At 40.1% G+C, this 22,184-nt stretch overlaps 1 protein-coding gene across 12 annotated transcripts in view; it reads left to right on the forward strand.

Moving 5' to 3' along the window:
* Positions 1–22,184, forward strand: part of GRIN2B (glutamate ionotropic receptor NMDA type subunit 2B) — a 543,572-nt gene that overhangs the window by 297,220 nt on the left and 224,168 nt on the right. For all 12 annotated transcript variants that reach the window (XR_013364272.1, XR_013364270.1, XR_013364277.1 and 9 more), the window contains one exon: positions 17,354–17,952. Coding sequence is in view for 1 of the 12 variants with exons in the window: in XM_077870998.1 (XP_077727124.1) it covers positions 17,354–17,952 (599 nt within the window). In the remaining 11 variants the exon portion in view is untranslated. The remainder of the gene's footprint in view (positions 1–17,353; positions 17,953–22,184) is intronic.

Consider the following 22,184-nt stretch of genomic DNA (forward strand, 5'->3'; position numbering starts at 1 on the left):
GATTGTTCTCCACATCCTTGGAAAGGGACAACTTAGGAGCCCATGCTGTTCTGGGTTGTACTGAAGGTCCAGTCAAACTTGGAAGCTGTGTTTAATCAAATAGAATGGATGCTTGGACAATGAGGACCATAAAAATGATGATGAATTTATCAACCAGTTTGTGAATATGTACTAAATAAAATTTTCCTTGCTTATATTTTTGGCCATCATAGGTGGTGAGTAGAGTCATGCTTCACATGTCTGAAAATTGGCTATGTGTCAGGCACTGTGCTAGGCAGCTTCCTGTGTGTTGCCTCATTTGGTACTGTTTACAACTCTATAAATTAAGAATTAGCACTTTTATTTTCTAGAAGGAAATAATGGTTGGATAAATGAAATAACTGTCTAAGATCACACACCTAAGAGGTATCCAGGTTTGAATATGAATTTTTAAATTCCAAATCCAGTTCTTTTTCCATAGCCCAAATACGCTGCTTCTCTTACTGTTTTTTTTTTTTTTTTTACCTTGGTTTCTTAGCAAATCTTCCTTTTATTTGTTTATTTTTTAAAAAGATTTTATTTATTTATTTGAGAGAGAGTGGAAAGAGCACAACCAGTGGGGAGGGGCAGAAGGAAAGGGAGAAGCAGACCCTCCAAGGGAGCCCAATGTGGGGGCTCAATCCCAGGACCCAAGATCATGACCTGAACTGAAGGTAGATGCTTTAACCAACTAAGCCACCCAGGTGCCCGAGTAACTCTTCCTTTTAAAACCATTCAAGTTTTATGCCTAATAGGGGATGTGGTTTTGTTTGCATCTAATGCAAATAGTTTTTAATCTCCAAGTAGACTCTAAACCATCGAGTAAATTATTTGACTTCACCTTCAAGCGAATTGTACCAACTTCTTGTTCCAAGTTCTGTGTTAGCCATGTGTTATCCATCCATCTATCCAGACACCAGTGGCTGGATAGATGAAAGAAATATGGGATCATGCTGTCAATATATATTCTTGCCTTTCAGGGATGTGCCTAAGAATTTGGGAGCTGTGCACAAAGCTCTGGTTGCAAGCTCTGTGTTGAAATGGTAATCTCAAGGGCTAAATTAAAGTTTATTTGACCTTTAATCTCAGTGCTAAAAAAAAAAAAAAAACACTGTAACCTCCTTCTCCACAACAAAGTTCAGTGAAATCTATTAAATATTTCAGAAACAAGCCTTTTTGACAATTCAACCACCATTGTACAGAGAATAAACTTAATATTTTACCTTATTATTTCCTGATGCCCTCAGAATGACCCAAATTTGGTCAAATCAATGAACATTCAGATCTTTTGAAGTGGTCATGGACAGGACAGACAGGTCAGTATGAGATACCTGGGAATTCAGAAGACAGAACTCTAAGTTTGATGGTTAGAGCCAGGACTTCCATCCTAAACTCAAAAGAAAGCGGGAGATGAATTGACTTGAACAGCATGCAGAACAGCTTTAGGTACAATGAGGAAAAAATTGAAGATTGGGATGAATCTGGTTTTGTTTAGGGTGTGTTGAAAATGCTGCCAGAGAAAGAAGGGCAAAATGGGAGAGATTTCATTTCTTGCAACTGTGGAGAATGATATAGCCTAATATTTTAGAAGGCAGGAGTCAGGGATCCCTGGGTGGCGCAGCGGTTTGGCGCCTGCCTTTGGCCCAGGGCGCGATCCTGGAGACCCGGGATCGAATCCCACGTCAGGCTCCCGGTGCATGGAGCCTGCTTTTCCCTCTGCCTGTGTCTCTGCCTCTCTCTCTCTCTCTGTGTGACTGTCATAAATAAATAAAAATTAAAAAAAAAAATAGAAGGCAGGAGTCACATGCAGCTTAGCAGAAATTCAAACAAAATAGAAGTTCAGGTAAAAAGCTCCTTTTCTGAACTGTTATGAGTTGGCTTGATGTTGCAGGAACAGCCTTCCCCAAAGCCTAATCAAGCTCCGTGTATGGGTCTTGGTGGTCTAGGAGTACAGGGAGGCAGGTTTCTCATCATGTGTGTTATGTGGCTCTGCTTCTTGTTTTCAATGTACGTGTATAATCTGCATATAATCTGTGGTACCTGACATCATCTGCCAGCTTTATTTATTTCGGAGTCACATTTGCAAGCAACTTCTTAACCCTTTCAATGTCTGTGAAAGGGATACAGTTTTGTTAGCATATTACATAGCTTGCTAAAGCAAACAGTATTTATCTCCAAGGATACTCTAAACCGTTAAGTAATTATTTTGCTTTATTTCCAAGTGAGCTGTACCTACTTGCTGTGCCTAGTTCTTTGTTAGCCATGTGTTGTGTACTGAACAGACACCAATAAAAAAGGGCCTTGGTGGCAGGGTCTTATGTGAATGACCTTGGATTACTAGAGGGGACACTGTCCAGCCACCCTTTCTGCTCCAGCAGTCTCAGGCTAGGGACTGATGCTCACCAATTGAAGGTCATCTAGGAAGATATTTTCCTCATGAAAGTGGGAAACTACAGAATAAATTCCAAGCAAGAAAGATAAAAAACAAGAAAGTAGTAACTCATTGTAGCTTTTTAATTTTTAGTTAGGCCTTTTGATTGGTAGGAGCAAAGACCAACTAAGTTATTTCAGAAAAAAGAAAAACCACACGACCAAACCCAACAAAACCAAAAACAAAATACCTAGTAATTTATTGTGAGCTTTGATGGAAAGAGCTGGAAAGCTGTGAGGAACTAAGACCATTCTAGGACTGGATACCTATTAGGTCTTTCTCAAGGACATCGTGGTCTGTATTTTAAAGTCTTTTTGATTATCACATGGAACTGAAGACTTCTACTTTGGATTTCCTCTGCCATCCCATAGCTTCCATTTTCTCATTGTTTCACATTGCTCAGGAACTTGGTTTGTCATGGACCTTCCTCGTCTAGTTCATGTTATAGATTAAAAAAAAACAAACAAAAAAAACCCCAAAAAAACCTCCCCCATTCTTTTCCGGTTTTTGATTCAGATTCCTGAGAGAGACAGAGAGTCTGATGAGCTGGGATCTTTTTTTTCAGGTAAGGCCCAGACTACTTAAGGACAGGCTGGTCAGCGTAAGGACAGGCTGCTTTGGCCAGGCATCCACTTCTGGTTAATAGTACTTCTGCTCTGCAAAGAGAAGCTGAGCCTGTGGGCAAGGGAGGTTAATCTAAAAGAAAAATTAGGCATGATTGATACACTACTTGACATATCAAAGAAGGAGGCTTAACTGATTGTGCCTCTAGAAGTTACTCACTGAGCAACATGAAAACCCTCTTCTAGAATATATTTAATAAATAAAGCCAATTAGGTATCTGAAATATTTTATGGTGATCAAAGCAGGAGATCTTTGCTTTTATTCGAAGGAAAGGAGAGGGGAACATGGAAGTTACTCACAGGATTAAGAAGTTGAGAGAATTAAGGGAGACATGGATTTGCCCTTCATCACCAAAGATTTACCCTTTATCACCAAAGTTCCTTACTGAGCTTACACACTTACTCAGCTTCTGAGGACAATGTGCCCCATCCCATTTACACCTGGGAGGACCTCTGGTTCAGATTTTGTCCTCTTTTTTGGAAAAATGGCAATGTGATTATTCAGGGATGTCATTGCTACTATATATCCATTTAATTTCAGGAGGCCAAAAATAAAAGATCTTAGAATATACACTTGTTTTATTAGAAAGAAAGTAAGAAAAAAAAAGAGATCATGTTTTACAACAGATTTGGAGGCAATTGTGAGAACTGATAGCATTTAGGTAGTCACCTCTATATTTTGAAGTGAATGGGGCACAGGGACTAACAAATTGAACTGAGAAAATTTGGTCATCAGGCTATTTCTGTGAGTTATTTGGATTTAAATTTGCAATCCTAGGGCATCTCTATGTAAGGAACACTAAAATGATTGACCTCTTGACCAATGTGTGTAATTATTGAAAATTGTTAGAGAGCCAAAGGGGGAAAAAATCAGTGTCAAGAAAACAAGTACATTGAGAGAAGGGAAAGACTAGGAATTATCATTCCCCTAGCTTTTCTGAAGGAACACTGAAAAGAAATCTTAACAAAATCAATTTGCAATTATTTGGAGAGAAGAAAGTTTTTTAACTGGATAGCATGACTTCATAAAGGACAAGTCCTGTCATACTAATCCAATCTTCTGAGATGAAAATGAAAGGCTGGATATATCAAGCAGATAAATTTATATATAATTCATTTAGACTGTAGAGTGCTGTGGATATGATAGTGTATGGTATGTCCATCAACCCCTACCTTGCTGCTTGAGATAATGGACATCAGATGCTCATCATCCACCTGAAGACAAATCTAAGGCTGAGTTCAAGGCCAGCATTACTTATATTTCTATCCACAGTCATATTTGGATTGAAATGCTTGGGTATTTAATTTGCTGACTGCACAGAGCTAGTGAGAGAACTGTACAGAGATAAGTACAAAGAAGAGAGAGAGATAAATACAAAGGAACTTAGAAAATATAGCCGTCCATCCATACTGCTCTCTATTCTCATCATTCCTATGACATATTCTAAAAATCATGTTATCACTTAACTTAGGAAAGTCATCAATTATTTTGTATATTTTGATCTTGCCTTCCAATTAGCTTACCCTAAGGATGAGGATGCTAACTTACACTTCATCTCTACCTCCCATAGCACTTGATAGGTATTTAATAAATGCTTGATTAACAAACAATTAATACGATCTTAAGATCAGGTTGTATGATGTTTAGTAGAAGAATACTATAGGGTAATAACATGCACCAAATCCATTGCTCGTTAGCAGTATCCATGTGCTAGTAATGGATGCATAGGAGTGAAGCTTAAGGAACTCATGAAAATAATTACTAGTCACGAGGCAAATTTAACTAGATGACTGTGATCATTCCATGGTTCACAATTAAAATAGGAGGTGTAGATGGTTCAGATGGGGCTACAGAAATGGTTAAAGGAAGCTTGAAGATGTATGGTGCAGTGGTTGAATGTGTGCATTCTGAGGTCAGACCTAGCCAGATTCTCAAATCAACAGTACTTTTGGGTGAGTTACTTAATGTCTCTAAAGCTTACTTTTTTCTGTTGGTGAAATGGAGGCTAATAGGGCTTTATTTCACAGGGATGTGAGAATTAATTAACATAATACATACATAGAATCTGGTACACTACAAGCAGCTCAATAAATATTGTAATGGGAACCTTATCCTTCTTGAACCAAACCATCATCTATCTTGAAATCAGTTTGATTTGGTTCCATAAAAATTTGAAGGCCTATTACATGCCTTTCATCAAGGAAAGCATGAGAGCCAAAGAGCTTAATCTACAGTGTGATGGAATCAAGACAGACATAGGGAAGAATTTCTGAAAGTCAATATTACCACTGGTCTAAGTAACTGAGAAAAATTGTGGAATTTTCTGTGAAGACTTGGAAAATAATCTAGTTCTACCTCACATTCCTCCAAACTGGCTTAATTGCAGATCTTTTTTTAAGGTGGACTAGTGTTTTCTCAAGCCACTCTGGTTAATGTCTGTTCTTTGAGATCTTAGGCTGGCATTATTTAACAGAGTTTAAGCTGTTCTTATAGAAGATTAACATATTGGTACCTTTTGGCAATACTGAATTAACATCAAAATGTCATTGCTGAGCTATAAGGATGCCCTCATTTTGTTTTGTTAGCATGGATCAGGATTCAGTAGCCAGCTAAAGTGAACCTGATAGCTTCAGGTGCATTGTTTTACTGCCAGTTCTAAAGATAATGAGACTGTATGTAAGACTCATACTTGTCTGGGATGATTCATCCATAGGCAGAAGCTCCACTGTGAAGGATCCAGATTAGAGATTAATAAATGCTACATCTGATTGTAACAATGACTGTTCTCCAGAGAATTCTGAGCTTCTTTCTGCTTGAAATGCCAGTTGGCATTTTCTTTTAAAGAGCTTTTTATTCTCCTTGCACGCTTCCATCAGAGGAAAAGTATTCAGGTGAAATGCTCTGCATTATAGAAATGTTGGAGACCACTAAATGTAGTTTAAAAACAAATCAACAAACTTCAAAATAACAATGAATAGATAGGCCATTTGATTACTTGCCAAGTTCTTATTTGCAGGAAGGATCTCGCCAACTTTGATACCCCCTCTTGAGTCAAGGCAGCTCCTCGTCCTCGCTTGGCCAATCATCCTGAGTCAAGTTGAGATATCGACAGCATTTCACCTCCCAAGACCCCAGGGAGGAGAATGAAAACACTTGTTGGGCTAAGGGTGTAGGCCACTTGGGACATTCCAATGGGATATTTATCCGTTGAGCTATAGGACTGTGGGGAAAGGAGGCAAAGAAGGAAGAATCCTCAGATAGGACTGAAGTGGTAACTATAGCAGTTACAAGATGGTTTCTGAAAATGTTTGCACAGTTGGTATCACTGAGTCAGAGGGCACAGGCTGGACCAGAAAGTGTGACTCTTGAATGGGTTAGAAGCTGGATCTGCAGTATTCTGTACCTTCTAAACCAAGTATTACTTCTTTGTATGGGTAAAAAAAAAAAAAAAAAGGCATAGGTTTTTTTTCAAGGAATTATGGACATGATTGTGGGGTTAGAAAAGTAGTTTTAGTATGGTTCTTCCTGTAGCAGTTGAGGAGCTGAGTACTAGTCCTAATAGATTGTGTTGTACTCCCCATGAGACTTTATGTACCTATGCCATCCAGAGCATGAGGAAAAGAAAATGAAGAGTAAGCAATTAGGAACTCTGAACTCTTAAGGATTCATTTTTAGTGCTAATAACCAGCAGGCATAAATGAGGCATAGCAAAAGTAAAAGTTGAATAATTCTGGGAAAGGAGAGCAATTTTCAGTGTAACATGAAGAAAATCTCAAGTCAACTTGAAGGTAGCCAGTCTAATACTGGACACCAGTTTCATTCTATTGAGGCCATGCATACTGGGATCTGTATAGCAGGTCTAAGGAAGGTCAGAGATCTGGGAAGACTGGACTAAACCTTGCCAGGGGACTGCCTGCCATAGCGTGGGGGCCAGCTAGCTCCAAGAAACATGGTGTGATTCAGATTGGTGTGGGTATGGAGGGATTTGATATAATAATGTACAAAGCAGCAAATTGTTGGCACTATTAATGTGCTCATCATCTCACAGTTAAAGTTGGGAGAAGGATGTCAGACTTCAGCTGGCATCTGCAGAAATAGGGAACAGGGGCCAGTATCAGGGGTGTTGGCAATTTGTCAGGGACTGTGTAGAACATTTGGAAGTTCTAAGTAGGGAATCCTCATCCAAAAGTGATGGAATAAAACTCAGGACTACGAGGAAGACACTTAGTCCTTTGGATTGGATCCATGGTGAGGCTGTTAGGAAGGAAGGCTTCTTCTGGATGGACATATCCATACTCAGTCAGGCTCACATCAGTGCATCAAATCCTGGGCTTAGGGGAGCCCAGTCAGCTCTGAAAATGTTGTAGGTGAGGAGAGTCCTTGGCCAGTCCCAGTTTAAAGATTGGAAGGTATGCCTGCTTGTTCAAGTTCTAAGTCCTACAATCAAGAGAGGCCAAGATAGGCAGGTGCTGATGAGCTGTTGAAGATATGTATATATATTTTTAAAACGCCTGTATGCAATTTTATTTTCATTTCTGGAGCCCTTCAAAATGCGTTGCCTCTTTTAGATGGAGGACCAAATTGGTTTGGGAGATGTGAATAAATTCAAAGCTGTGTTGATTGTGAATAGCCGTACTTTGCTGATGTGAGGAAGTGGTGATCAGTTTTCCAATCCAGGGATGTAGGAATACCGTTCACTGGATGTTTGGTGCAAAAAACTTTCTCAGAAAACTTATTTCTACCATTGGAGATAATGACTTGTTAACCTGTGGCAAATGAACATCACTGGTCCAAATTCTAAATTCAGGGATGCTTTGTCTTTCTATATGGAACAGGGACAGAAGCATGAGAGCTCCCTCTTTTCCAGAGATACCTTGAAAAGACCCATATGTATGGACATAGTCACTATATCTGGAACCAGTGCTTTTGTTATTTTCAGCAACAAATGAGGTGCTAACATTCATCACTTGATCAAATTCAAAATGGCTTTTCTATGCTTCCCCTCCTGTGAGTACCTTCCCACTTCTGTACTCCCACATGTATGTGAATGTGATGTTCTGATCGAATATGTATGAAGAGATGGGAATGTTAATTTATTTGAGACAAATGTCAACATCTTTATTCTGAAAAATGCTGCTAGGATGTCAAATACCATTACCAGTTTGTATTTAACCCTGTCCTTTTTTAATAATCACAGTTCTTCTGTAAACTCTACCCCATTGGCTCAAGTTAAGTGGCAAGACTTTGAAGGCATAGACAGTTTTTGGGATGTAGGATTTCATACCTAATACTTCCTTTTGTTTTACCTTGGTTAAATTGTTTAGTTTTGTGTTGCCTTTCTTTTTATCCTGTTAAATCCTCAGATCGATATTATTCTTGAACAAACTTTATTTTTTTAAGTAGGCTCCACACCCAGTCTAGGGCTTGAACTCACAACCTTGAGATCAAGAGTCACATGTACTACTGATGAGCCAACCAGGTGCCCCCACACTTGATTTTACAAATTTGCCTAAATACATTTAGTCTGATATTAAAAATCCTACTGCCTAACTAATACTGCTAGTTTAATATTTACACTATTTTTCTCTATCCCTTTCATTTTCTTTTCCAACTTTTCCTTTCCCCCTGCCTTCTTTCCTTGCATTTATTTAAAAGTACTTTTATTCAATCACCAAACTTGATTGTTGCTGAACTTGTCAGCTTGCTCTTTTATAGAAAAGGACCTCTTAATAAAAATACAAGCCAATCCATCTGAGAGTTGTTTTGATGTACATAATGGAGTAGGCCATAGAGAGGAATTTTAATTTAATATGAAATGAAATAGCCTTGTTAAGATTTTGGCAGTCCTGATACCTTACAGGGGAGCACGAACACATTCTAGAAGTTCTGTTAGTACTCGCCAAGCCCTTTGGTCCCTTCCTTAATTCCGTAATTCATTTGAGTATGCTAGTGAGAGGAACTCTGCCTTTTTTTCCCCTCCCTTGTATCTCCCCCCTCTGTCTGTCTTATAAGCTTTCTTGCTATTGCTATTGCTATTGCTATTGCTATTATGTTGTCTCTGACACCTGGAATAGGAAGAACCTTGTAGGCATTCTCACAGTGGATACCTTTAGTTTGCTTCTCAACTGTGACTTCCATTTAGCAATTGAAGCACATCCAAGAAGGAGGCTCAGTCAGGGAAGAAAATGGGGCAAAATTCAAGGAGAAAGCCAAATTATCTTCTGAAAAAGCAAATAAGAAAAAGAATGCTGGCTTCTGCAGGAATTGTTTTGTTAGTCACAGCCAATCTGCTTAAGTTTTTTTGTTCATAGGCTTTTGAAAACCCAGAGTGCTCTCCTTTGTGTGCAAAGGTTTAAAAAAGAATGTATTTGGCATTTAACAGGCAGGGAAGATCATGATTCTCCACTAGTGAGCTTCCATCATGTTTTTCAGTCATGATACTTCTGACTAATGGCAAGGCTGGAGAACATTAGGCATTTTCCCTATCTTGCAAGGCAATGCTCACAAAACTCTGACACTATTCAAACCCACCCTCAGTCTTAGTTACACTAAGTCTTAGTTACCTGAAAAACTGATAATGTGGAATCAGAATTTCTAGTCCAAAGGAGGGGATCTTTGGAGTTAGGTGGGGAGAAGATACCTGAAACTTATTTCCGGAGAGAAGAGATTTTGTCCTCCATATTCTGCTTCTACTCTGCTTCTTAGTGTAGAAGAAGGAAAGAAAAAATGGCCAGAACTTCTCTTAGTTCTGGCCTCTTACCCCATCATTTCCATACTTATTTCCTAAATCCATTGGTAGTGGAGAAAGTTTTCAAGGTCTAGCAGTTCTAGCCTTTTATCAAACACAGATCCTCCTAAGAACTGCATTTAGAAGAAGAACAGGATTTTCGTCACTCATATACTACCAGGAGGGACTAGAAGGAAAATCAGATTTATTTACTCTGATTCTATGTTAATGTTTTAGCAGACCATAATACCTATGATGTTATGAAGTACTTAGATTTGAATAATGTGAAACACTTTGTGATACTAGAAAAATATAATCTCAGTTGGAAAGCCAAAAAAGATAAACTAGATTTGAGGATTAACTGGTTGCAACACAGTTATTGCATTTTAAAATTCAACAAACATCTACTGAGGCCCCATTTCAGGTACTCAATTGTGGCAATGAACTAACTGTGATCCCTGCTCTCCTGGTGTTTACTCTAGTTGAGAAGAGGGAGTAAGTCCATAACAAATATATTAGATAAGTACTCGTGTAGTCTATCAGATGGTGATAAATGCTAAGGCAATAAGAAAAAAATGGAAGCAGGATGAGAGGTTCAGGCCGGCATTAATATCCTATTGCAGGGCCAGGATTGAGCTTTGTTGAGAAGTTGAGGTTTTAGCAGAATTGAAACAGGTGTGTTTGGATACCTGGATAGCTGGAAGAAGAGTATTTTATGCAGAGAAAATAGCTAGAATACAGGTCTGGATCAGGAGAGTATATAAATTCAAGAGATGTCAGAGTACCTGGGCATAGTGAGAGGAAGGGTGGGAGAGTATGGGATCCATGGGGCATTAAGGGGCCAAATCAAGACTGTTGGCTTTTTCTTTTTGGTAGTTTGGGAAGCCACTGAGGGTTTGGGGCAGAGAATAACATCTTATGATATAAGTTTAAAAGGATCATCCTGCTCCTTTTTTTGAGCGAAGACTGTAGAGGGCTGGGGGCAGAGGCAGGAGGGGAGACCAGTTAGGAGGCTCTTACAGTGACTGGGTGAAGGATGATGGTGGCTCAGACAGAGCTGGTGAAAATAGGTTGTGTTCTAGATACATTTTGAAGGTCAGCAATCAAGGTTGGTTGATTGGATGTAGGATTCCAGAGAAGGAGAGGGGTTGGAAGTGGATGGATTAAATTGCCTTTACCTGAAATGGGAAAGGCTGAGTTCAGTTTTGGAAATGTTGGCTATATTTCTAAGATATCCAAATGGACATGTAGAACAGTACTTTGACACATAAGTTTGAAGTTTTGGAGAAAGAAGAGTGAGAGTGATTGCCATATAGATAGGATTGAAATCAGGAGATTGTATGAGATCTCTGGGGGAGGTAAATGTTGATAGAAACAACATGATTAAGGATTAACTCTGGGGCCCTCAGCTTTGAAAGGTCAGAAGAAAGAGGAGCCAGTAAGGTTGGAGGAAGGTCAAGAGAATGTGAAGCCCAAGGAAAGAAAGCCTAGCTAGGAGCCAGTGATTACCCATGTTAAATGCAGCTCACAGGTAAGGATGATTGCAGGAATGCTGACAACACTGACTTCATCTTTGGCCTTATGTCTTGTGCCCCCTATTCCTGGCACACAGGTAGCACCACTTTCAATGACTAATAGAGATCCTCTAGTGCACACATAGGACCAGTTTAGATAACTACCCTGTGACCTCACCACCATGCTCCTCTACCCACAAAATCTGGGGATTAAGGCATAGATAGGGATGGAAAATAGCTGTGTAGTGCTGTGGGTCAGCCGTCTACCCATTCCTCTCAGTAAATTACTCTGAACAAAACTGTGTAAATGGTATGGAATTGTTTTGCTTTGCTTTTTGGTTATTAAAGTGTCTTCTCAGTCTGGAGGGTACGTTAATGACTCTAACAATGATTACAGATGGACATTGGAGTTGGCAATATCAAGGTCACCTCTGCCTTTCACAAGAGGAGTATTAGTGACATTAAAAGTCTGGTTGGAGTTAGTGTAATAGAAAATGGGAGAAGAAGAATTGGAGGGGAGGTGAGTATAAGTTATATTTTCAAGGAATTTGTGGTAGAAGAGTAAGGAAATGGCCACTAGTATTTTCTACATCTCTCCCTGGCTCTAAGAGGGATCCCGTCACATCTTATAAAAGTGCAGCTTATAATATATACATATTATATACATATAATATATATAATATAATATATTATATACTTATAATATATACATATATATCATACACACACACACACATATATATATATATATATAAATAACTATTTAGGCATAGCTGATTTAATTTCTATAAGGTCAGTATGTGCCATCAGCATAGAAATTTGGAACCAGATGAGGCCATCAGTTATTTCAATTAATTTCCCACCCAATAAAGGAAACTTCTTTTTTTCTGAAATTTTTTCTTTTTATTTATTTATTCATGATAGAGAGAGAGAGAGAGGCAGAGACACAGGGAGAAGCTGGCTCCATGCCGGGATCCCAACGTGAGACTCCATCCCGGGACTCCAGGAGCGCTTCCTGGGCCAAAGGCAGGTGCTAAACCGCTGAGCCACCCAGGGATCCTCCAGAACCTTCTTTTTTAATATTAATACAAAACTACTTTTTTTCATATGCCATCAAAGGATCCAGAGATGAATAAGGCATAGTTCCTGCTCTTAAGAAACATACATTTTAGTGGGAGGAGGGAGGCATATATGCTTCCTCTGTGATAAATATTAAGATAGAGGCATGTACAAAATATTATGAAAATACAGGGCAAAGAGAACTAACTTGCCTGGGGAAGTTGAGAAAGATGATATGCATGAAAAGATGACACTTGAACTAGACCTTGAAGGAGAATGTGACATTTTCCAGGCAGAGTGCTGGGGAGAATCCCTTTATCAAATAATAATCCAGCTCCTGTTTGAATGCTTATAGCAATAGAGAGCTCACTATCTCATGAGTTCATTCCATTCTAAATTGCTTTAAGTTGCTTACCTGTTCTTCTATTGAACCAAATAATGACATTTAATATTTCTACTCATAAGTCCCAGTTTTCTCCTCTGGAGCTAATGGGCAAAGACTTGTCCTTCTAACATATAGATCATTTCTGTGTTTGAAAATAGACATCATGTTTTCTTTTAAAGCCATCTCTTTTCCATTTTGAGAAAGGGAACTAAATAGTCTTGGGTTGGGTTCCCTGGGAAGCAGACCCTGAAACCAAGATTAGCATGCAGGAGGTTTATTAGGGAGTGCCCTTGAGAAGATCGGGCAGGAATGGGCAGAGGGAACAACTAATGTTGGAGAGGATGTGGAGAAAGGGAACCCTCTTGCACTGTTGGTGGGAATGTGAACTGGTGCAGCCACTCTGGAAAACTGTGTGGAGGTTCCTCAAAGAGTTAAAAATAGATCTGCCCTACGACCCAGCAATTGCACTGTTGGGGATTTACCCCAAAGATACAGATGCAGTGAAACGCCGGGACACCTGCACCCTGATATTTATAGCAGCAATGTCCACAATAGCCAAACTGTGGAAGGAGCCTTGGTGTCCATCGAAAGATGAATGGATAAAGAAGATGTGGTCTGTGTATACAATGGAATATTCCTCAGCCATTAGAAATGACAAATACCCACCATTTGCTTCGATGTGGACGGAACTGGAAGGTATTATGCTGAGTGAAATAAGTCAGTTGGAGAAGGACAAACATTATATGGTCTCATTCATTTAGGGAATATAAAAAATAGTGAAAGGGAATAAAGGGGAAAGGAGAAAAAATGAGTGGGAAATATCAGAGAGGGAGACAGAGCATGAGGACTCCTAACTCTGGGAAACGAACAAGGTGTGGTGGAAGGGGAGGTGGGCGGGGGGTGGGGTTGACTGGGTGATGGGCACTGAGGGGGGCACTTAATGGGATGAGCACTGGGTGTTATGCTATATTTTGGCAAATTGAACTCCAATTAAAAAATATGTAAAAAATAATAATTAAAAAAAAAGGAATGGGCAGAGGGAGAAGTAAAGGTGTGATGCAGTTTTAATAGAAGCTCCAACCAACCCTGTAGGAAGTTCTGAAAATCAACTGATCCTTCAAAGGTGTCTAGAGTTAGGGCAAGAGGACATGTTCTTTATACCCTATGACAACTAATCATTTGGGGTAGTTTACCCTGGAAAGGGGGCATGACTTTGGGCAAGGTGGTTCTCTTCAGCTCGTACAATTCCCAGAGTGGTCTGACAGCTAAAATGTATTGTTGGGGCATTATTAGCATCTGTGGTAGGTAATCCTTTATTTCTGAAGTGGATCTGTAGGAGATCTGGGTGATGCAAAAGAGGAATCTCACGAACTGCTAATTCTTTCAGCAATATTTTGGAGACTGGTAAATGAATGCAAAAATACTTGTTTTTGTTTTTTTATTAGCAAATAAATACCATGAACATTAAAGTGATGAAGGTTCAACTTAATGGTTCTAGGCTGATTGGGTCTAATGTACAGTTGTACCTTTCCTGTGTTAATTATCTCAGTCATGATGGCCCTTTATACACTAATGCTTTAAAGACGCCCAAAAGACAAGGTGAAGAAGTACATTCATGCAATAAATGTGACTGGAAATCTTCATTAGGAGACAAAAATGTAAGTGGGGATGCATAGTGGGCTGCAAACTGAAATATATCCCTGTCCTTCATCCTCAAAGATGACACTTCTTGTGGTGATCACAATGCATGCTGGGTGCCTGCAAAGATGGATGCGTGGCCACCAGTCCTTTCCACTCCATGCACACATGAAGATTGCTCTTTGATTTGTGGCTTCGGCCATAATTTGCAAAGCCTGTCACTGCTTGCAACTTATAGTTAGCCCAAAGCTTTGTTGAAACAGAGCTGTCCCATTCCCGACTGCTGTATACCAGATTGATGTGTCAACTAAATTAATAACACTGGGCCGCTCATTATACCAGAAAACATTTGTCCAAGCTATAACTCTTGTCTCTTGATTTCTGTTTGGCTTCATTAACCTCTTTTTGATGCCACAGATAAAATGGTCATGTAAGGCATCTTTTATTTAATGAAAGATTGGCAAGATAAAAAGTTGAAATGGGCATTGTTGGGAGAGAGGAGTCAGAAAGGATGATTGTAGAGGATGATAGAATTAGGTAAGAGGAGGGTATGATGGAGGTGAGATAGAGCCATGTTAGTTTTCCTCTCTTCTTACTTTAACCTTTTATTATTGGATTTCTCCACATAGTAGCTGGTAGTTTCTTTAGATCTCGTTTTTAATTGTGAGAGGGTTTTAGGAGAAGACTAAGAGAAAAGAGGGTAGGGTTGGCATATATTAGATTGGTTTTCTTTTAAAGTTATTTTCATTAGCATGGGCTCATTTACTATGGACCCTCATGGATTATCTCTCAGGGCTATCTTTCCCTGTGTATTTAAACCAGCTGTGGTCTCGCAGTGGATGGAGAGTTAGGGTATTCAAGAACCTCCTGGTGTAAGATTATGTTGCCTTCGCATAGAATGGGTTGAATTATTTTGTTTACAATTTGGATTCCTTTCATCCTTAGCTGTACCTATTAAGGTGTATTTGGAAGCTTTTGTCATTTTGTTACATCCACTAGATTTTGTGAAAACTAGAGTGGAAAAAGGGAATTTGGGGAAGTCTCAGATGAAACACTGTCAGGAAGTAACAAGAAAACAAATCACTTTTTCCTGAAAGCCTTTCTGGGTGGCTGACGTTCCTTTCCTGTTGTAGTTCTCTGTAGACCCCTGACAAGCCTTGGAATAATTCAACTTTGTTGTCCTGGAATCCCACTATAATCCCATAACCTAAGGACAAAGTTGGCATTACCTGAAGAATAGTACTTGTATTGTAGTAGGAAACTAGGGGCAGAGGCTGGCAGCAATTTAGAATAAACACACATGAAGTTCTTATTCTATTCTGAATTAATTCCTACTCCTTCCCATCCATTCTTCCTGCCCTACCCACTCCTGCTTCTCTGAATTCCCTGGTCCTTTGAGGCTCCTCTTTGACTGTATGTTTAAGCCAGAGGAAGGAGCTATGATAAGCACCATTTTACCCCTAGCAGAAAGAATTGCCCTCAAATGACTAAGCATCTGCTGTTTCATTCTGGATTGCCTGTGGGAAATGTGAAAAGTTCAAGCCACATGAAGCAATCATAGCTCTGGCAGAGCCAAAGGGGCTGGCAGCTTTCATTGCCGAATCAGGGTCTTTGGATACCAGCTGGATATTTCCCAACCTGTGTTTTTTTCAATAGTGGGTGCCCAAAAAATACTCAGCAATTTCTTAGCTATACAAGAATATGTTCCTGAACGAAGAAATCACTGTATAATTTTGTTTAGAAGCCTACTCTTGTGACTGTACTTTGAAGCTCTAGTTTGGGGGATAAAAAAGAGCTGCCCCTTTTAGAGAGACACAATTTTGTTAGCTGGATTGTTATAAAATGGAGATGAACCATCAGATAAAAGATAGGGGGCACTGACCAAGAAAAGAGATGCCATTACCCAGGAGGAAGTCAGGGGAAAATGGATTGAGAAAGAAGGACAAGGCCGAGAGGGTCTTCATTTTGTGGTTTCAGATTCTTCTAGCTGTAAGGCAGAGATAAAATGCAGGGCTTGACATCTCAAAACAGCAGGTGAAATATGGCTTAAAATGGGAGAAATTTAAAATGTCTCCTCCCTCAAAAGGAGGGAGAAAACATAAGATTCTCAGAATTGACAGAAGGTTATGTGTATAAGAGACAGGTCAAATTGAGACCTGTGGCATTAGACAGGTAAGAGAAAGAACAATCTTCTATGTGCTGATCTAAAATAAGCCTTAATTATACATAAGCTTGAATAAAAGTCCTCCTAACTTGTAGCTTAGGTACATTGTTTGCACCTTACTCTAACTTGCATGTCTCATTATCACAGGGGAAGATGGAAAACTCAACGTGCTATTATTTTAGCAGTTACATCTTTATAGAAAATATACTGACCAAATCTTACTACCATGTGCTTCTCCCTGATATCCATACCTGAGTACCACCCACCTGCTAGGCCAGTGTGCGTCTACCACCTCCATCAATAAGTTTAAGAGTAAATTGATGGCATTTCCATTATTCATTCTAAGTGTTAGACATCCACAGTTGTGATAAGTTCAGAAGGCTCGAAAAATATGAAAAGTGTGTGTTTTCCTAGAACTCATTTGACAGTGAGACCTCACATGAACTAATGTGAGGCCATTTAGAGTCTTTATTCCACTTAATGCAACTCTTTATGTATTTTGCAATAGAAATATTAACATATTTGATTGTAGGAAGCTTCCCTATGCTCCAAGGATTTCAGACAATGAGAATATAGACCTATGTTGATTTTTCCCTAAAATCTAAGAGGTAGTTTTAGGAATAAAGTTATTACAAATATTTATAATTCAAACATCCCATTTTAAAAGGCATGTGAAAAAGTAAATGATGAACACAAACCTTTGTAACCAGTTGATTCAGACTCTCCCTTACTATCTTTTTTTTTTCTTTTTTCTTTTCTTTTTTTTTTTTATTTTACCTTTTTACAATTCTAGGATGAATCCTCCATGTTCTTCCAGTTTGGCCCATCAATTGAACAGCAAGCTTCTGTAATGCTCAATATCATGGAAGAGTATGACTGGTACATCTTTTCTATTGTCACCACCTACTTCCCTGGCTACCAGGACTTTGTAAACAAGATTCGCAGCACCATTGAGAACAGCTTCGTGGGCTGGGAGTTAGAGGAAGTCCTCCTGCTGGACATGTCCCTGGATGATGGAGATTCTAAGATCCAGAACCAGCTCAAGAAACTGCAGAGCCCCATCATTCTTCTCTATTGTACTAAGGAAGAAGCCACGTATATCTTTGAAGTAGCTAACTCAGTAGGGCTGACTGGCTACGGCTACACATGGATTGTACCTAGTCTGGTGGCAGGGGATACTGACACAGTGCCCTCGGAGTTCCCCACTGGCCTCATTTCTGTGTCCTATGATGAATGGGACTATGGCCTCCCTGCCAGAGTGAGGGATGGAATTGCCATAATCACCACTGCTGCTTCCGACATGCTGTCTGAACACAGCTTCATCCCTGAGCCCAAGAGCAGTTGTTACAACACCCATGAGAAGAGAATCTACCAGTCCAACATGCTAAATAGGTGAGTGTGGGACAGAGGGCACACTGATGGCAGAGGTCAGAGGAGGGCTTTCAGCATTGGGGTTGGAGGTTTGGAAATGCTGGGAAGAACAGTTCAAGATGTCAGAGGTTGAAGGCTGGCCACTGGGATGGCAGTCGTTTGTGATGGTGGGAGTGTTTCAGATCCAAAGCTTGCTGTGCTGGGTTCCTATTCTAAGAGATACAAAACAGTTCCCACTTACTGATCACTTACTATGCACTAGGTGTTACTTAAGTGTTTTGCAGGTTTGACCTCGTTTAACCCTCAAAGCTGTACTCTATGAGACAGATGTTAAAAATTGTTTCCATTTTATGATTCAAGAGAATAATGTTTGTAGGTGTAAACTGCCCATAATCAGTCTTCATGTAAGAGGTTCAGTCTGGAGTTGTATGCAGGCCTCTGTGAGCCCTACATACTTGACTGCTCTAAAAGACACAGTGGGCATAGACATGAGGGAGGACCTACCAGTCCCTTTACTTAGGAATGCTGCTGTACTGGGAGGGAATGGAGAATAGGTTATGTGGGTCTGGAGGCACATGAGGAGGGTTCTGTCCTTGGTTTTTGTCTCCTTTGCTTCCCTCTCTGCCTTAGAAATGTGAGATGGCTGCCAAAGAGGAGCCTTCTGTAGTTGATCTTAGTCCGACTTCTTCAGTAGGAAGAAGATATAGGTAAAGTTCTGCTCCCCTGACCTTACCTCATAATCCAGCCATGACTCCAGCACATCCTCCTGTGGATATCATGTGACTGTGTAGGGCAGAAGATTCTATATGAGGCTTCTGTGGTTCTGTGATTTGTATAAAACTGCTGCACATGAACATTGTAAAGATTCAGACAATGCAGAAGATCACAAAGAAGAAAGAAAAGAAAAAGTGTTCTTAAATCCAGCGAACCAGAGATAATCATTATGGAAATAACTAGTGAACATCTTCCTAGTTATTTCTCTATGCATGTGTGTGTGTATATATATATATATATATATATATATATATACACATTTAAATCTATAACTTTACATAAATGGAAATATAACTATACATGCTGTTCAGTAACCTTTCATTCAACAATATGTTTTGAGCATCCATTTTAAATTCATTATGAATTATATCTGACAAATAGAAAGCTATGCAGAAAGCATGTACTCAGGTACCATCCAGCTTAAATAAAATATCAAAGTGTACTCTGGGGAGGTTGAAATATAATTAGTGGAGGTTGAAGGTGTACTTGTTTAACCTTTGGAAGGGACTTTATCTAAACTCCCTCACCTAAGCTCTTAATTTGAGTTAAAGTTAAAGCTACCTTTAAAAAAAGATTTATTTATGTATTTTAGAGAGAATGAGGGAGCAAGAGTGTGGGTAGGGGCAGGGGGAGAGAAAGAATCCTCAAGCAGACTTCCTGCTGAGCGCAGAGCCTGATGCAGGCTCTATCCCAGGACTCTGGGATCATGACCTGAGTCGAAATCAAGAGTCAGACACCAGCCAGGCACCTTTTAATGTAGCTCCTGCATAGCTCCTTTTAAGGTAGCTCTGTCTGTGTTCCAATCCTAAGATTATCCCACCTTGAACTCTGCTTTCTGCTTTAGCTGGTTATCACTGCTTGTTTGGTATAGACTGTCTTGGTTTTCTTTCTACCTCTCTAGTCATTCTATCACAAAGTCCTTAGCATGCTCATCTTCCTTTAGACCTTTCTTAAATATTGATGCTTCTCAGGGTTTTGTCCCAGACCCCCTCTTCTGTCCTCTGTTGCCAAGGTTACAACTGATATCTGTAAGTTTCTCCAAAATGACCTCTGGCTGAAAGTTCTCCCTTGAACCCCAGTCTATATCATCAACTGTGACTAGATAGGTTTCTTTGGATGCCACGGGGCCTTACACCTTGGCCACAGCCAAACTGCTTTCTCTCCCATTCCCCTCCCACCCTCTTCTGGACAAATCTGTACCACCTATAAAGACTACATGCTATTTATTACTCAGCTGCCTAAAGTAAAAATTGCCCAAATATCTTTGCCTTCACATCTCCACCATCTCCTAGCTGACCGTCTCCTAGTGCCACTTCTCACGGATCTCCTCTGGAGTATGTTCACGGCTGCATCCCCATGCCATGTCCCTGTTTGGCTCTCCTCACCTGCATTGCTGCAGGGCCTAGTAAATATCTTCTGGTTCTCCGTATTGCTTCCTTCCAATTTCCAAATTGCAGCCAGAGTGATCTAAAATGAAAATGTGATTTCATCACTCTCCTGCTTAATGCCTTTCAATGGCTTTTCATTGCTCCTGTAATAAAGTCCCATCTCCTTGATATGGTTTATAAAGTCTTCCACTGCATAGGCCCACTCATCTTTCCAAAATTGTCTCCTGCCATGCTCTCCCTCGAATGCTATATTCTTGCAATACTGAACCTACTTTAGTTCTTTGAAAATACCATGTTTTTTTTCTCTCTTCTAGCTCCTTTCTCTGCCTTGAATGTATTTCCCAGGAGTCTCCTCCCACCTGTATGTAAATGCAGATGCTCCTTCACCTGCCTCCTTTTCATTCCTCAGGACTGGGTCCTGGCATCACTTCCACTGAGAAGCTTTCCTGGACCATGGGCTAATGGGACCCTGTGATATGCTTTCACTGCATCTTATGCTTGACCAGGAAAGCCACTCTTCAGACAGTTGTAACTCTCTGTTTTTTTTATCTCTTGTCCCTGTAAGTTCTGTGAAAGAAGTGACCTTTCTGTCCTACTTATTTCCAAGTACCCTCACTCTTGGTGTCTTGTGTGGCAAAGGGAAGAAAGACACTTGGAGTGAATAAATGACCTCCTCGGAGATGCTGAACTGCCCAGTGCAGAACAACCCTGTAGGAGTTTTCTTCTGCTTCTCTTTGCAAGATAATAGAGATTTCCTTGAAAAAAATGACTATTTATTTGGTTCTGTACATTCAGGTTTTCTCCCATGGTCTGTAGTGTTAAATTAAAATCTGATGCCAGTGACTTTACCAGGTCATCCAATAACTTTACCAAATATTCATCCATTAAAACCAGTGATGACAATGAAAACTATCTAGACCAAAATGTCTGCCAAACAACCAAGGAAATCAAACGAGTGTTAAGTTAAAATCCATAAATTTTGGTCCAGGAATGCCTGCTTATGTCCTAAAACTTTGTCCAGGTGAGCCATCCTCTGCATCCTCTCACTTGCCATTGGGCTTACTTTACCTTAGAATGTAAATGTTCTCTTCGAAGTCTGGTTTCTGATGACTGCACCTTTAAAACCACAGTTGGTTCTGACTTTTGTTGTTGTGTCTTGTGGCCACTCAGAAAGAGAGCACTCCTTAGTCCTCCTTTCTCCTTCCTCAGACGTTATTGGCAAGATGGCCACAAATACCCAGTGCCATGTTTGCCAGTGTAGCAGTCCTAAAAAGAACAAAGATTACACAGTCTAGATTATTCATAAATTCCTTGAGTCCCAGGGTAGAGCAGAGAGTCTACCTCAATTTCCCCCGTATACTGCATAAAAACTGTCTTCAGACTTACCAAAGCACTTCTCCACTAAAGGCTTTCCTCTGTGCACTTTCTCTTCTGTCCCAATTACCTGATTTTTTTTTTTTTTGTGGTGGGGGAGGGTTCTGTATCTAACTGCCTGTGAGACCTCTTCTCTTGGCTGTCTCCCTTGTCTGCATACCTGCATCCCTCTTCCTTCCCTGCCCTCAAGTGCATCTCCTCAGGGCTCCTGAATCCAGTCTTTAGCCTCTCTTGAGACTATTTTAATATCGTTTTCTATCAAGGTCCAGGAAGGATTGGGGTTGACTAATGGGGACTATAAAGGAGCTATCCTCAAAGTCTGAGCTATTATTGTATGGCGCAGTACTTGGAATCATCAGTAGAATTCAATTAGGCACACTCAGTCCCAGCTCCTCTTACAGTATCCTGGTCTGAAATCGGCCTCTTTTTCCCCCCTTCAAGAGCTTTGGTCTCACTAGGGTCACTCTTTTAAATAACAAACCAAGCAGCCACACCATTTAGCCACAGCAGGAAACCTTTGCAAATAAAATTGTTGCAAATGGTTGGTTGTTTTATGAGGATGACTTTTTCTTTGGCCTGCTGCTCTTGTCTCTCTGCAACAGCAGCGGGAAGAAGCCTCTTCAGGAGGTATCTGGGACTGACCCAGCCCCCATGACACCAGAAATATGGAGTCTGGAAGTGGATTTTCCTCTGGCCTTCTGAAAACCCAGTAACATT

This window comes from Canis aureus, chromosome 25 (assembly GCF_053574225.1).
Source record: "Canis aureus isolate CA01 chromosome 25, VMU_Caureus_v.1.0, whole genome shotgun sequence".
Lineage (NCBI taxonomy): Eukaryota > Metazoa > Chordata > Mammalia > Carnivora > Canidae > Canis > Canis aureus.